This window comes from Rattus rattus, chromosome 17, assembly GCF_011064425.1.
Source record: "Rattus rattus isolate New Zealand chromosome 17, Rrattus_CSIRO_v1, whole genome shotgun sequence".
NCBI lineage: Eukaryota > Metazoa > Chordata > Mammalia > Rodentia > Muridae > Rattus > Rattus rattus.
The window spans coordinates 13,860,339-13,877,457 of NC_046170.1; the positions used below are offsets into that span (position 1 = coordinate 13,860,339).

The 17,119-nt window shown below is 51.0% G+C and overlaps 1 protein-coding gene across 3 annotated transcripts in view; it reads right to left on the reverse strand.

Moving 5' to 3' along the window:
- Positions 1–17,119, reverse strand: part of Abcc12 (ATP binding cassette subfamily C member 12) — a 71,361-nt gene that overhangs the window by 23,764 nt on the left and 30,478 nt on the right. For 2 of the 3 annotated variants that reach the window (XM_032887645.1, XM_032887643.1), the window contains 8 exons: positions 15,876–16,000; positions 13,452–13,524; positions 10,342–10,545; positions 6,966–7,100; positions 6,794–6,869; positions 6,630–6,698; positions 3,207–3,296; positions 1,582–1,685 (listed from right to left, as the gene is read on the reverse strand). In XM_032887645.1, the coding sequence (XP_032743536.1) occupies positions 1,582–1,685; positions 3,207–3,296; positions 6,630–6,698; positions 6,794–6,869; positions 6,966–7,100; positions 10,342–10,545; positions 13,452–13,524; positions 15,876–16,000 (876 nt within the window). Of the gene's footprint in view, positions 1–1,581; positions 1,686–3,206; positions 3,297–6,629; positions 6,707–6,792; positions 6,870–6,965; positions 7,101–10,341; positions 10,546–13,451; positions 13,525–15,875; positions 16,001–17,119 lie in introns of all 3 variants that reach the window. The other variant, XM_032887644.1, reaches the window with a different exon arrangement.

The following is a 17,119-nucleotide window of genomic DNA, read 5'->3' on the forward strand; positions in this document are numbered from 1 at the left end:
GACGGTGGAGAAAATGCAAGTGTAGGCAGCTGTCCCGGAAGCTACTTGTGCCTTAAGAGACCCGCAGTGCTGCCAGGCCAAGAAGACCCAGAAGCAAAGGGGACCTCTGGATTCCAAGAAGCCGACCTGGCTCCTCCTCAGGCAACCCAGACAGGGCAGAGAGTCAGAGACCATTCTCCCACCTGTCAAGCTACCCAGCAGCAGCCACCACCATCTAGTGAGATTCAGAGATCTCTCTGTAAGGTGGTCCAGCTCCTCAATCCTCTCCCCTGGTCTGCCTCCAAAGATGAGCTGTGGGGGTGCTGCTGCCTTGCCCTGGAGTCCCTGGCAAGAAAGAGGGAATCTAGCAAGTCTAAGGGGGGCTCTCAGAGGATACAACAAACTATGGCTTCATCCCTCCCAGTGAGGGGACACAGCATCAGCAGCGTTTCTGGAGAGAGGCCATCTTTCTCCTGTTGTCAAGAAATTGACAGTTTCCTTTTTCTCTGGGCTGTGTGCTAAAAAAGTCAAGGATGCCTTTGGGGAGCAAACAAGCATGTTTCTTCTAAATGGCATCCTGCTGATTACAGTAATGGGGGAAATGTAAACCAGAGGTCGCTGATGGATGAGCGCCTGCAGAGGCAAAAGCGGCCCTGGGGGGGATGCAGCGTGGGGGGAGGTTAGTTGATGAAAGGCTCTGCTTTGCAGAGCGGCCTTTGCGGTGCTGTCCGTGGTACCCACAGCACCCGGGGTCAGGAACCGTCACAGGGGCTCGCCCCTGCTGCTGCATTGTCAGTGGCCTGTTGAGGAAGCCCGGAGTCTAAGGGACGGCTGAGGAGTGGACAAAACCTTTGTGGGCAGACTTGGAAGAATACACATATTTGAAAAACAGATCTTGATTTATTTGCACAGAGCAGGCATCTTAAAGCTCTGTGATGTGGGAACAGCCTTGGGAAGCTGTGTATCAAACAGCCTCTCCCCTCCCCCCACACACCGTGTCTTACTTTGATGTCATAGCAACACTGTTATCGCAGTGTAATCTTGGAAGATGAGCAAACACCTCAACCCCCACATCCCGCATCCCCTGGAGCTCCAGGGCAAGCTTTGAAAGCAATGGCCAACAACTGGAGAAGATTCCAGCAAGCAGGAAGGAAAGGAGTGAATTGGTCCTGCCCAGGAAGGGCCCGGCCAAGATAGAAACCTAAGAGAAATGGAAGGCCCCCCTGGCAGCCTCGAAGCACTTTCAAAGGCTGCCTCTGTTTTAGGTCCCCTTGCTACAGCAAGTTGGGAGAGTGCCTCTGTCCTTCCTCAGAGGAAAGGTCAAACTGATACTACCCTACCCGGGACACACTACCACACACATTGGAACCATCATGGTTTTCATAACCCCTTTTTAATCTGAAGATGGATGTGTAAACTTTCAGGTGCTTTGCTTACTTAAAAAGATCTCAAGAATTTGAATTATATGGCCCAGAAACGAGCCTCCGTGTCCCCAAAAGGGGGAAGGTGACAAAGGGTGCCACTGGGTGTCACTCCCTATTTTGAAATCTCTGTTCAGCTTTGTCCCAAGACTCAGACTCAGGGGTGTCCAGGGAAACTCACCTGGGAGCCACTGTCCAACCAGAGCCCCAGCCACCAGGTGCTGAAGGCAGAGCTGCCCATCATCAGGAAGAAGAGACACAAAACCAGGAAGGAGACCAGGTACCCTGCCGGAGAAAGAGGGTTGCCGACGTAAGAGCCAGTGGCCAATTCACCTACCCTGAGCCCCGTCCTTGGGATTCGAGATAGAAAAAGATCATGGTCACATGCTGGTAAGGACTGAGGTATGTGTTACTGTGCTCATCCAATGTTCCATTTATAGAAGCAATTCAGTATTTGCTAAAAGCAAGTCAAGACTCCAGTGTGGCAAGACAAGTCTGTTATTCCACATCTGAGGATGCTTGGTCAGGTAAGTCACAAGTTAGAAGCCAGTCCGGGCTACACATAAACTCCATCTCTAAATAAATACCTAGATCCCTAGTCTTGCTGGAAGAGACTTGTACAAGCAGATAGTCTCTTGTGCAATGAGTCAGACCATGTATGCGTGTGTGTGTGTGTGTGTAAGCCTATGTGTGAGTGTGTTTGACTATGTGAGTGTGCGTGTGTGTGTCTGCATTTGCATGTGTAGATGAGTGTGTGTATGTGCATGAGTGTGTGTGTGCATGCGAGTAACTGTATGTGTGAGTATGTGTATGTGTATGCATGCATAGGAGTGTATTGGAGTGCTGGAAATGTGCATGTGTGAGTGTGTATATATGCATTCATGTGTATAAGTGTGTGCATGCATGGGAGTGTGTGCATTTGTATGTGTGTGTTTTCATTTGTGTGTGTGGATGTGTGTATGCATGTATGTAAGTGTGTGTGTGCATTTGTGTGTGGATGTGAGTATGTGTGTATGCATGCATATAAGTGTGTGTGTGTGTATATGCATTCATGTGTCTAAGTGTGTGCATGCATGGGAGTGTGTGTGCATTTGTATGTGTGTGTTTGCATTTGTGTGTGGATGTGTGTATGCATGTATGTAAGTGTGTGTGTGTACATTTGTGTGTGGATGTGAGTATGTGTGTATGCATGCATATAAGTGTGTGTGTGTGTATATGCATTCATGTAAGTGTGTGCATGCATGGGAGTGTGTGTGCATTTGTGTGTGGATGTGTGTATGCATGTATGTAAGTGTGTGTGTGTGCATGTGTGTGTGGATGTGTGTGTGTGTGTATGCGTGCATATAAGTGTGTGTGTGTATATGCATTCATGTGTCTAAGTGTGTGCATGCATGGGGTGTGTGCATTTGTATGTGTGTGTTTGCATTTGTGTGTGGATGTGTGTATGCATGCATGTGTGTATGCATTTGTGTGTGGATGTAAGTATGTGTGTATGCATGCATGTAAGTGTGTGTGTGTGTGTGTGTGTGTGTGTGTAAGAACCACCAATGGCTTCTGGCTGCTGCCCACTCAGCTCCAATAAAACAGAAGCTGGCAGTTTTAATGGAGATAAAAAATGACTCCATTTAAAGGGCTGTATTATCAGACTTTAGGCTTTAGGGAGAAGTGAAAGCACTGATAAGCAGCCCTAGCATAGGCATAAAAAGAGTAATTGGTGACGGAATCATAAAAACACGAACCCAACAGTTTAAAAACAGATTTGTAAAATGCAAATTAAATCAAGAAACCTGATGTTTTATACCAAACCTCCAGAAGCTTTAATATACGTGTGATATGTTTTCCAGGTCACGATTCCTTCTTGGGGGGATTCAATCTGGATGAGCTGGTGCACGGGAGCTGCGGAGACAAGCACATGACCATGAGCCTTATGGCCAGTGGGGGGCAGGAGGGATGGGGGGGATACAGCGAGGCCAGCGTGTCTCCTTCACGCCCTCCCCTCCACTGCTAAGGTCCTGTCCTATTTTCCACATGCCTTCAATTTTCTAATACACCTTGCTCATTTTATATTATCTGATCCTCCTTACAGCCAGCCCTGTGGGGCGCGTGACTTGGAGCCTTTTGAGGACTGTACGGTTCACTAAATGCTTAGCCCTGGGAGTCCAGGGTTGTGCTGGCCCCCAGAACTGAATGTCAAGCAGAAGACAAAATGGGTTTGCAGTATTGTCCATATCCACTGAGAGCTCCTGAGTTTGGTTGGGCTGTGTGCACTGCTGTGATGAGACAAGTGGATGGGGGGACTTTGTCCGAGGTCTCTTTTCTGCCTCCCAGATGCCTGTGAACAAAGACCCATCATGCTCTGCCTGAGAGCCTGCAAATGTCTTTGGGAGGTTCCACTCTCTTCTCAGGCTGCAAATGAGGGAAAGGTGGCATATGAGAGCAACCCAGAGCACAAATGCTAACAGTCCTTTCAGCCAACCCACTGGCAGCCTTTGGGCTTTTCCTGGGCTTGAGAAAATACTTCAGCAGTGGGTGTCAAGGAGGGCTGCCCAGCCTTCAGTGTATGCCCTGCCCTTTCAGCACCATGCTAGTCACTTCTTGGCCTTGCGGCTAACCTTGGGAGACAAGAGTCTGTCACCAGTGATGTTTCACAGTCTATTTCCTTGTCCAGAAAAGGGTAGGTGGTGAGTAACATGAGGAACAGTGGTCTTCCCTGCCCACCTCCACCAACCCAGACAGAATGTCAGATGTTGAACAGCCAGGAGCTCTCCTCCAACAAAGAATGCAAGAGGTGGGCTGGAGAGATGGCTCAGTGGTTAAGAGCACTGACTGCTCTTCCAGAGGTCCTGAGTTCAATTCCCAGCAACCACATGGTGGCTCACAACCATCTGTGATGAGATCTGGTGCCGTCTTCTGGTGTGTCTGAAGACAGCTACAGTGTACTCACATAAAACAAATAAATCGAAGGAGGAGGAGGAGAAGGATAAGAAGGAGAAGGAGAAGAGAAGGAGGAGGAGGAGGAAGGCGGCAAGAGGTATCTTGGTGATTCCTTTTAGCCCAGGAAGACTTGCAGGCCATAAAAATAGGTTATCTTTCCAAATGTGCTTATGTCACAAGCAGCATTAGCAGTGACAGATTCCAGTGACTCAAGACTTTCTCTTTCATATTTTGACGTTCTGAAATCCAGCTGTGCCTTCCACTTGATATGTAAAAAGATGAGAGCTTCAAAGACGAACAGTGACTTCAGTGTGGGGCTGTGTACACCTGATTTTTGATCACTCATTTTCTTGCTTTGCTTAAGAAACAGCATATGCTGTGGTCATCCAGGCAAACTTCAGACTCGTGATCTCCTTGCCTCTGCCTCCCTTGTTCGGGGATTACAAGCCTGTGCCACCACACCTAGCTGAAAGTGTGTGTGTGTGTGTGTGTGTGTGTGTGTGTGTGTGTGTGTGTGTGTGTGAGTTCATGCATGTGCGTGTGTTTCTTTCTACATATTAGTGAGGGTCAGAACTCTTGCAGGAAGCCACCCCACTGTGATCCCTGTCCCTAAACAGGCTGCAGTCCTGAGTTTGTACCCAGGGGACAAGGGGAGAATAGCAACCCTCTAAGGAAAAGGGGGTAGCCTCGACAGCTGGCCTTGGTCAATCTCACTCTCATCTTTCCTTCCCTGTTTGTCCCCGGAATGTTCTCATAACCTCACCTTCAAGCTCTCCACTCTCTCCCATTTTCTCATCACATTAGCACACCCAGGAAACTCCTATGTGTCCCTGAATGACCAGTGCAAAGACCACCCCTTCTGTGGTGCCTTCCACAGCCTATCTGTCACTCCTACATCAACTCCCCTTTCTCTCTCCCCAGTCGGCACAGCTACTCATTTGCCGGTGACCTATACCAGGCTATACCTTAAAACCTGGGGACAGGGGTTGGGGATTTAGCTCAGTGGTAGAGCGCTTGCCTAGGAAGCGCAAGGCCTTGGGTTCGGTCCCCAGCTCCGAGAAAAAAAAAAACCTGGGGACAGAACGTCTCTTCCCTCACAGCCTGTTTCAGGACATGGCACTCAACACTCAATGCAATGTTTACAACTTAATTATCGAATGGATGTATAACCTGATCCAGCCTCAATCTCTCTGCGGCTTTGTTACCTGTGAAGAGTGGAGGCTCTCGGGCTTTCTCTTGCTGCTACATCATTTCCACATGCTGCTTTGACCTCTCGGGAAGGAGGAGGGCAGAGTGGCACGTGGAAATGACATAGACCTGACGTCCCAAAGTCATTATGTTTCAGGCACTTTGCGGGCCATTTCAAGGACTATTTCTCATTTAATCTTTGCAAGGCTCTCTCTGATGTTAATTCTATCATTTTCCCTCCTTTGTAGATAAAGAAACTAAGGTTATGAGCCTAGCCTTTAACGGCTGAGCCATCTCTCCAGCCCAAGAAACTAAGGTTAAACATGCCCAGTTTTATGACCTGAACAGCGATGATACCAACGGACCTCCTGTCATGGAAGGGGAAAGCTCATGAGGTCTCAACCCTACACAAAGAACCACAGGCAACTAAGGACTGCTGAGAGCAGGAGAAAATGTCTTCCCAGGAGAAAGCACACCAATGGGTTATTCAACAACAAATGGCCAGCCCTGAAAACATGCATACAAGCAACATTATATGGATTGAGCAGGTTGTATTTTTATATTTAGGAATACACACACAACAACATCAAGTAAAGCAAAAGAGGTCATGAATTTGAAAGGGTAAGTGTGGGGGTGCAGGGGAGTTTTTAGGGAAGGAGACAGAAGTGAGAATGATATGATTGTAGTATAATATTAATTAATTAATAGAGGAGACAATTTCTTGCTCATGGTGGCCCCAAAACAAAGAAAGAATGAATGTATGAATGAATGAATGCACTAATGGGCATGTTCTCTTTCCCTCCTTTTATTCCATATGGGTCCCAACTTAGAAGAGGGTGCTGCCTTCATTTAGTGTAGGTTTGCCTTGTTGGCTACTGTCTCTGGAAATGTCCTCAGAAAGAACCCAGTAGAGGGTTTTAATCCTCAAGTGGTTTCACAACCTGATCGAGTTGACAGTTGCCGTTACCCTGGGTGAACTCACACTACACCATATCACTGTCCTCAGTTCCCAAGGCAATAACCACTGTGCTTCCGCTCCTCTATGCAGATAGTGGATGCCTAGCAAGTACTCTAGGGTACGCAGCCAAGGGGAAAGGCGGTAAATACCTTTTATGTCCACAAATTCTTCTGTCTCAGGTTCTTTTCCTTCATCTTTCTCATCTCCTGAAGTCAAGACTAGGATGAGAAATTGTATAGTAAATAAATGAAAAGGTCTGTGTCCACTCAGGATCCAGGGGCAGTGAGAGAGAGGGGCTGTCATCTGACTGTACCAGCGTCTTCATCCCTTTGAGCTTGGCTCTCCTTCAGGGTCTCCACCATGGCTACATTGTAAATGTGCTCTGGATCCTGGAGGGAAAAAAATGAAATGGCTTCTGAAAGTGAGACGACAGACCTCCCAAGCAGGAAGCCATGACGGGGGGCTCTTAATCCCACTCAGTTTACCTTGAATTGCAGTCCCCTGAGGTTGTGGATCAGCTTTGCATAGCGGCCTCTCTCTTCCATCAACTCCTTGTGGGTGCCCTTTTCACAGATCTCTCCATCTTCTAACAGAATGACCTCATCACAAGACTCCAGGAACTGCAGAGACAGCACATCCACCCGCGGTGGCACAGCCTCGGTAAGAAAGACCTCACACCCAACTTCCATTTACCAAACAGAAGTGTACCTGCTGTTTTAGGCACACTGAATTACCAGGGTTTTCAAACCTGGCACCACTAGCATTAGGAGGTAAATAATTCCTTGTCTTCAGGGGCTGCCCTTGCGTTGTAAGCTATTTCACAGTCTCTCTGGTCTCTACCTTTCCTTAGCTGTCCTGAGTAGAAGTGTCTACAAGCATTGTCAAATGCCCTAGGGTTGGGGGCAGGGGGCAGTCGAGAGCCACTGAGCTAGTCCCCAGTCTCTTCAGTGCAGAAGCTGGACTCTGGCTGCCACAACCAGGCAATCAAAACTTCCTTTGCTGCTTCTCTTTGAATAAGCTACCCTACTAAGAAATCTGATTGACTGTGGCAGAGGCCAAGGTTTGGGAAACATATGATCTCAGTCCTGTCAGAAGCCCATGGAATAGAAACCAAGCCACAGGCCATACCCCCGTCAGCTTTAACATCACAGCAACTATGTGAGCAAAATTAATGCCCCGTTGTACCCAAAACACTTCCCATTCTCTGACTCTGAGACCCTCTGCATCAACCCTGGGATTAAAGAGTTCTGCTGAGAGGGACTCGCTTTTATTTTGGAAGAAGAAAGAACACTCCTCGATTGATCCGCCCAGAGAAAGGGTAGATAGTCCCCTCCTAGTGGCAGGCAAGATGCGACAAGGACTGGGAACAATTCCACCTAAAGAAGTAAGCGAACACAGCAGGGCCAGACTCCCTGATTTGCACTTCTCTGTTCAAGGCCAAATCCCACTTGGCTAAACTTGATTGGGATCCTGAAAGCACGGGGGCTACCACGATGGTTGCACACCTGATGGGGTGGTTGGTGTCCAAATGCTTCAACCAGCACAGTTCCAGTAGCTTGGATAGTTCTAGCCTGTGTCTCCCCTATCCATGGCTTGGACCCTTCCCCAGGCAGCCCGAGCAGGAACCTAGCTCCCGGTGCCCAGAGGAACCACGCCTTCTGCTTCTGACAGAACCTTTCCCTCAAAGACAGACTCAGCTCCATGCATCATCCTCTGGTGTTTCACAGCCTGATCTCACATCTTATCTCCCAACCTCCAGCAACTCGCAGCTCAGGAAAGCTGGCTGCTTGGTTAAGCCGTTGACTCTTTTCACACGAGAAGAGGAAGCACGCAGGGCCCACTACAATCTACAGGCTTTTCTACCTGTGTGTGGGTCCACCACCCAGGATTGGAAGGGCCCAGCAAAGGTCCCTTTGGCCAGCAAGCAAGCCCTCAGCTCACTCGGGTGACACCAGGTAGCTCTGTGTAGCAAACGCTTAGGAAGCTGAGCCCTGAGTGGATCCCAGCAGCTGGTCAGACTGCTGGCCTCGCTTTGTTTCCTCAAGTAAACAGAGGAATGGCTGTCCTGACCATCTACTCCAAAGCATCTGAGGTCAGAGCAGCTAGGAAATGTTCTGGAAAGCCCCAGGGCTGCAGGTTTGAGGCTAAGCCCTCCCCTCCCCCACAAAGAACAGATGAAGAGTGTATCAAGATTATGCTGCCACCTGGTGGCCATCTTCATCTCCCAACAAGCAAAAAGTGGGCTAAAATGACCTTGGGAAGGTGTGACTGCTGGAGACCCTGGGAAAGCACCCGCTTGCCTAAGATCACCACCGGCTACTGAGTATCCAAGACGGGCCAGGCGTGTGCTATGGTTATCACCTACGAGCGACACTGGAGTGACAGTTTTGTCTCACACCTATCAGGACCAAGGCGTCATCCTCCAGCACCCAGGACTCCTCAGGAAGATGGTTCCCCCGGGGCAGGCTGATGCCACAGACTGAATAGTCACAGGCCAGGCTGTGGCAAGTTAATCACACTTGAAAATTTAGCTAAGCCAGAGACCATTTCTAGGCAAAACGTGGGATTCCAGACTGAATCCAACCAGCCTTCTCCTCTACCTTGGTGCTGGCCTGCAGAGGACCTAGGAGTTCTTGTCCACCTAACCTGACTCTATTTTCTAGAGTCGTGGCACACTTGCTAAAGAGACTGGATACCCTCAGGTACAAAACTTGAATGCTGAAAGTTTATTGTGTGGAGGATCGTGGGAGCTGGGTTTCCTGGGTCTTTGAGAAGGCCCTCTCCTCAGGGTGGTCCTCCTGGCCTCAGCCAGAGGGAACCAGCATGCTGGCTGCAAAGGCCTAAAGCTATGGCAACCTTACTTCTGCTTCAACCTTCACCAGCCCAACTTCCCCTTCACTGGAAGGCAATGAGATCCTCCACCTGCACCCACATCAGGTCTGCTGAACAAAAAGACAGGGCCTTCTGCACCAGTGCCCCAACGGGTCACCTCCCAATGTCTGTGAGATGTTTACTACTTTGAGGTATACACACACACACACACACACACACACACACACACACATATGCACATGCACACACACACACACACACACACACACGTATACACTTGTATGCAGAGTATCTCCAGGACTTGTCATAAGGAGATTAGAGAGAGACTGCATGAGAGGGAAACCCTGGATTATCTTAGGTAGAGAAGAAGCCTTTGATCCCACAAAGCCTTTAGAACCTGTCTGTGGGACAGTTGCAACAAGGTCTGTGACCGTGCAGCCAAATCCTCAAGTTCACTTAACATAAGCCCTGTCCCTTTCTTCAGCAAGATCCATCCTCCTAGGCCAGAGGGAGACTACCATTGGAATGGGAACAGGTTCTAAGAAGGCAGAAGAGATCTGAAGTCTTAGCATTGCCCACTGGTCCTGACCTGCAGAGCCTTTCCTGGGCTAGAGGAAGACTGGGGAGCCTGGCCCCTCATCACAGGAGCCATGATTTTTCTGGGTGAGGAAAGAGCCCCTGACCTCAGGCCCATCGAGTCCCTCTTGGAGAATGGGTAGAGCCTGATTTATCCCTGTCTGGATCCCCATTCATTTTCTTGGCGCCAATATCACAGATCTCAGAGCCAACTGATCCTAGAGAATCTACCCAGTGGTGGAGGAAAGGTCGTATCCCCATAGACCCTAAAGACTAGGCCAGTGGAAGTCATACACAGAGAGAAGCAGGTAGCGATACCAGGAAGCTGGGGTGTCCCCTACCTTCCCTGCCTTCTCCATTCCCTGTCCAGGTAAAGCCACTTTCGGGTGGGAATGGCTTATTTAGGCAGAATAGGAATCTAGTGCTGTACTCCTCCCAAGGCCTACCAGTCACCTGCAGCTGGTGGGTAACCAGCACCACAGTCTTCCCCTTGAGTGTCTTCTTAATGCATTCTTCAAAGACGTGCTTCCCCACGTGGGCATCCACCGCCGAGAGCGGGTCATCCAGCAGGTAGAGCTGACGGTTGGCGTACACAGCCCGGGCCAGGCTGATCCTCTGCCTCTGTCCCCCGGAGAGGTTCACACCCCGCTCCCCAATCTGTAGATGGGGATAATGGCACTGCCCATCATTTAAGTCTGCTTGGCACCCCATGGTCTTTGTATACCAGGTCTCCTTCAGGTCCTGAGGAGAGAACACACAGGCTCCTCCAGCCCTCCCACTGGACAATGCCAACTGGAAGAATTCCATCTCCCTCACTTCACGGAAGCACAGTGCCAACTGGGAACAGCTCTTCCTGACTCTGAGTAAGGGGTGCCCATCACAAGACTCCTGTCTTCCCAGAGCGCTGTCCACTATATTGATTAATAACACAAGAGAGGGGTGGTGGGTTTTTTTGTTTGTTTGTTTGTTTGTTTTTGTGTTTTTTGTTTGGTTGGTTTTTGGAGTAGGGAACTTTGGAAGAATGAATAGTGAACAGGGAAAAGGAGGGAAAATGCCTGGGGATGGACCAGGGACCCCTCTGCTCACTTCTTTGTGTGCAAATATGTACACCATGAAAACACCATCAATGCCTTGCACCTTACAGCAAGATGGGAATCCCATCCTCCTGAGTACAGAGTGGATCCCACTGTATTCAGATGACCAGCTACTGAGCTCAGTGCCAAGTGCTGGATGCTGGATGCTGGGAGCTGGGAGCTGGGAGCTGGGAGCTGGGAGCTGGGAGCTGGGAGCTGGGGGCTGGGGACTGGGAGCTGGGAGCTGGATGCTGGATGCTGGGAGCTGGGAGCTGGGAGCTGGGAGCTGGGGGCTGGGAGCTGGGAGCTGGGAACTGGGGGCTGGGGGCTGGGAGCTGGGGGCTGGGAGCTGGGAGCTGGGAGCTGGGAGCTGGGAGCTGGGAGCTGGGAGCTGGGAGCTGGGAGGTGGGAGCTGGGAGCTGGGGGGGGACTGGGAGCTGGGAGCTGGGAGCTGGGAGCTGGGGGCTGGGAGCTGGGGGCTGGGAGCTGGGAGCTGGGAGCTGGGAGCTGGGAGCTGGGGGCTGGAAGCTGGGGGCTGGGAGCTGGAGGCTGGGAGCTGGGAGCTGGGAGCTGGGAGCTGGGAGCTGGGAGCTGGGGGCTGGGAGCTGGGAGCTGGGAGCTGGGAGCTGGGAGCTGGGAGCTGGGGGCTGGAGGCTGGGGGCTGGGAGCTGAGAGCTGCTGGGAGCTGGGAGCTGGGAGCTGGGAGCTGGGAGCTGGGAGCTGGGGGCTGGGGGCTGGGAGCTGGGGGCTGGGGCTGGGGGCTGGGGCTGGGGCTGGGGGCTGGGAGCTGGGGCTGGGGGCTGGGGAGCTGGGGCTGGGAGCTGGGGCTGGGGCTGGGGGCTGGGGCTGGGGGCTGGGGGCTGGGAGCTGGGAGCTGGGAGCTGGGAGCTGGGGGCTGGGAGCTGGGAGCTGGGAGCTGGGAGCTGGGAGCTGGGAGCTGGGAGCTGGGAGCTGGGGGCTGGGAGCTGGGAGCTGGGAGCTGGGAGCTGGGAGCTGGGGGCTGGGAGCTGGGAGCTGGGGAGCTGGGAGCTGGGAGCTGGGAGGGAGCTGGGAGCTAGGCAAGAAATGTAGGATGAAGTCATCATGCAGCAAGGCAGGTCCAGGATAAGACGAAGCCTATCATTGGACGAGAAGGAAGGGTAGGTGGGGGGGGCTAGGAAGGAGAGAGGAGGGGGAGAAGCGAGGGAATCACGATGGTGACAGAGAAGGATGACCCAGATCCAGGTGGTCTTGAATTGCCAAGGTGGCTGGGATGGATTTCTGTAGGCAAATTTACCTTATCTAGGCGGGCGGTTTATATCCTTATCAATTGGTCATAATTGTGTGGATGTATTGTGGATTGAGAATTTAACATATAAACCTGATTGTCAGGTTACAGTTTGTTGAGTCTCAATTTTGCCAGGTATTTGGGAGTTTATACTTTAACTACCAGGGGGCAGTTGCTGGGACTGTGGGCCGAATCCATGGCAGGGAGCTGTGCTAGGCCAGCCGCTGCTGGACTTCTAGAACCATGATTTTACTGGGTAGCTGGAACCAGAGTTCACAGCTAGCAGAGAGCCGCAGGGAGAGATACTAATCTGAGATAGATTAGCGCTAGTTCCAGTGGTCCATTGGAGCAGGAACTAGAGACTGCCAGGGTACATGCAACGCACTCCACCACTTTTTTATTTTTATTGCAACAAGAAAAGTGACGTGTGAACCAGGACTCACATTTGAGCATCAGGCACTGGACACACAAAACCAGCACTCGACATATTCTCCAAGTGCAAACCAAGAAGCATTAATGGCAGCACTTGGTGGCAAACCACTGCTGACTGTGGACCTCCAAAGTCTTCCTACATTAGCTCCTGAAAGTCTAGGAGGTGGCTGGACACTTAAGCGCGTTGGCAGAGTGTACAGATAGAACCTGAGAGGGAGAAGCCAGAGCCACACACATGTGCTTTCGGCAAGGCCAGCAGCTCCTGACAGGCAGAGTGAGAGGCTAGAAGAAGAGCTAGATGTCGCGGTAGGGAGAGCTTGTCCGAGAGGTATGGTGTGCTAGGGAGAGAGGAGAGGGTGGCACAGGGGCTCTGGGTCACCTAAGTCAGCAAGTTCAACCCAGAACCAAGCCAGCAGTTTGGACAAGCAGCCTAGGGGCTGGGTCTGAAGGTGACTTGGCATTCCTGGGCTGCACAGAGGCAGAGAGCAAGAAGAAGCCCTGAGACTCCCAACTAAGGGAAATACCCTGGACCGCTGTTTGAGGATAGAGCTGGGCCTTAGGTTAGGGAGCAGCCGCTCAGGAACTCTGCTTGAGATGGTGAAAGGGCTGGAAGTGGTCTGTGGAAGCGACCATGAGGAGTCAAACACAAGTAAGCTTGGGTTCACCTCCGCTTGATGGACCCCAAAGACTCCATGATAGGCAGAAACTAGAGTCTGGCAGCGTTTCTGCCTTTGCGATGTGTGGCTGTGGATCCAGAGTCAGCTGGGGAAGTGGGACTCAGCTCTGCTTACCTCAGTCAGGTCTCCGTAAGGGAGGCTGTTCAAATCCTTCTGGAGCCCACAGACATGAACCGTGTGTTGGTACCTGTGGGCATAGAGGTCAGAATGGTAAGACCAGCACAGAGCACGGATGCCTGGGCTGCTCCCAAAGGAACCACCATCATCATCCGCACAAGGCAGGGATCTTGCTGCTGCTATGCTCAGGGATGGGGCCAGTTGCCTTATCCCAAAGACCATGTCTTCTTTACCCCTGGGGTGTCTCCTCAACTTAGGGTTGGTCTCTCTCCTTACAGCGTTCATGTCATGCAACGGGAATGACACCAGTAAAATCCTGGGGGTGTCAATTGCTATCATTGGTCTTTGTGTCAGAAGGGAATCAAGATGTGGGCTAAAGTTGTTGAAATTGGCACCCGGGGTGTGTGTGGGTGGGGGCACAGGGCTGAATCAAGGCCAGGAGTGGAAGAGAGGGTGCATGTGATGGAGCAATGTACTGTCACATGATTACTAATGTCAACAAATGTCAACCCTGACCTCTGCGGAGCCCCTTCTGCTCCGTAAGCTACTCTGCCCACCCATCATCTCTACCATGTTGGAGAGAGTAAGAATGAAGCACAAAGGACGTCACTCCTGGGGAAAGAGGAAAAGTGGGAAATGGACCCTAGTTCTGGAGCGTCCAGGGACGTTTTGCTCCTTGGTATCACCCAGGCTCGAGCCTTGGGAGCTTAGACTTATGAGGACTTAGCTAGCTCTGCCCAGACAAGCTGCTTGGGCCGATTCCTTGTTTTACCAGGCTCAGCCCCTGGGAGAAGTCCACCTCTCGGGGCTTCTGGCACCGAGCAGTCTAGCTGGGATGTGAGGCCCCGTGTGAGAGAGAAGCTGCCATTCTGCTGCTTCCACTCTCTCTGTGTCTCAACCCTAGACATATCCACAGTGAGCAGACCTGTCCCCAAGGCAGCACGATGGCCCACAGCCTGAGATTCTGGCCACTGCTCTGAATAGCTGGTTTTCCTAGTGCCGCTCTCATTTCAACTCCATCCAAGCAGCTCCTGGACCCCACACTGAGTGGGAGACCTTTGTCCACTTGACAAGCTGTGTGTCTCTACCAAGGACAGTTAGTAACTGTGACACTCTGATAACAGCCTTTGCCATATTCCCACAGCCACAAACTCTTCTACCAGGTCCTCCTTGCTCAGATGGACTGAAACTCTCTGGAACCAGGAGCCAAAATAAATCTTTCCTCTACTAAGTTGCTTCTACCCGGCAATCTGTCATACGACAATGCTAAAGTAACTTGTATGACAACACCGGGAGCAGTAACTGTGTTCCTTATGGTGCCCTGCAGAAGGCAAGCACTTGGTATTGGCTATCTTCCACCTCCTTGTTGGTAAATTAAGTAACTGTCCTTACAGCCTGCTTCTGTGGGGGGAAAGACATTCCAGGTAGGAATGGTGTAGGAGTAGGCAAAAAGGGACTGTGGCCATGAGATGCTGATCACATGTGAGCCTTCTGCTGTGGATATCACAGCCAGGGAAAGAGGAGCAAAGGCCACAGACTTCTTGCTGGGAATATGCTTGCTGGTCAATGCCAGCCCATAGAATTCAGAGCCTGTGGGCTCAGGTAATAAGAGAAGTCCAAACTGCAACCGGATTCCTAAGTCTGACTCCTTACATCAGTCCTATGGTGTATGAGAAATGTTTGTCTGACCCCGCTGTCAGGTAGCCCCAGTGTTAACAAGAGATGCTGGAGCACAGGGCACAGGTCCAAGACTCGAGCCGTGTGGGCAGTTACCTCACCCTTTTGAGCTTCAGTCTTCCCATCAGTAAAATGGGATATAACACCTGGGTCTCCCTAAAGGTTTGGTAGTGGAACTTACCTCAGACAAGCCTAAGAAACCAGTTTTCCAGAGCTTAAAGATAATGACCTAACACCTATCAAAGATTTATTAACCAGAAGCTTGATTTTTATCTTATTAGATCATTTGAGGACACTAGCAAAGACATACCCAGATAGTGCCCGTGTGGACTAACCGTGTCAGGACTGCCTGATTGCCTGCCTTCTGCTCGCAATCTCAAGCAAAGTTTTAGTTATGCAGCCTAAATCAAACTTGCAAGGCTCCTTTTTTCACCAGTGAGGCAACATACGCCCTGTTACAGAGAACCTCAGAGCATATGGTACTCTGCCCTGGGAAGGAAGTGACAACCACTCCCTCTTCTCACCAGACCATGTGGTCACAGGTCTGTAGACCCAGCCTCTCCTGAACTTCTGTGTCAGAAAAAGAAATTCCAGTTCCTGGGCAGACCCCGCGGATGTTTCGTCAAAACTCATTTAGAGAAACCTTTCCACTCAGTCACCATTCTTAGTGGCCTTTCTTAAGAGTCTGAGGCAGGTGGGCCAACAACCACAGTGCCAGCCAGATACATCCCGGGTTAGTAATACCTTTGGTGGTTGTACTTCTCTCCAAACAGGATGTTCTCCCTCACGTTTCCGTGGAAGATCCAAGCTTGCTGAGAAACATAAGCCAAAGGTCCACTGACGGCCACGACCCCTTTCTGTAACTGCATCTGGAGCAATGATAACCAGAGAACCCTTAGAATGTATGCTCTAGCGTTGCTCCCAAATGCCCTCTCACTGTACAAGCACTAGTCACACAAATATAAGGGGGTGGGTGGGTGACAGATGTCTCATACACACCCTGTAAGCCCAAGTGTGCTAATGAGGGTCTCTTGGTGGGACACTTTCGAGGGCGAGGCAGGAAATTTAGGGAGCCGGTAGTCATGAGTCCTGCTGCCAACTGGACGGTACAAGCTATACTTAGCTCACTCCTGGGCCAACTACAGCAAGATACTTTAAGAATGGATGAGTAATGTGAGGCCCCCTTCCACTAGGTATGCCAAATGGGTCCATCTCTCCTTAGCCAGGTTCCTAGGAGCAAAGCACAGCCTACCCCCTGGGTAGGGCCCCCAGAATGCACCACTTAAGGAACCTGGCTCAGCCACATGGTTGTAAACATGCAAGAATTCAGGCTTCAGGGGGCCAGAACTCCTCTTTTTTTTTTCTTCACAAAGAGTGGGAAATCCACTTCCATGTGGAACTTTGGGACTTTGGTAGCATCGAGCAACCCATTTAGGAATCATGTGAGGCCCAGTCTGTGACACTGAGTATCCACAGGCACATCAGCTGACCCCATGAAGTGGGTTTCTGGTAGACAGTGGGAAACAGTATCGGTGATATCGGGATGGAATGCTATCAGGAGAGGGCGTCCGTAGGGCTGACGATCATGGGGTAGTGGCAGTGTGGCGGAGTAGGGAAAGTGTCACACGATGCAGTGCTATTTGACAATGAAGGGGCCTTGAGTTACACTTGGAAAGGAGAGGGCACTAGCAAGAGCAGCTCTAGGAATAGCAGGTGCCTTCCAGGGACGGTGCTGAGCAGTAGACACTGTGATTGGTTCTGAGGGCTCAGCTGTAACTGGCACGTACACTCCCTTTTCTAACTGATCTTGGCCATTTTGTAGATGAATAAAACAAGGTCCAGTGGGACTCGGTTTCTTTGTCCAAGGGAAAATGGCAAACAAGTGACTGAGACAAAGTGTTGAGTCCTCCCAATCTAGTACCCACTGGCTTAGCCCCCAGGCCCCTCCCCAGGTCTGATTCCCTCGCTGCTTCATGGAAGATGGGTTC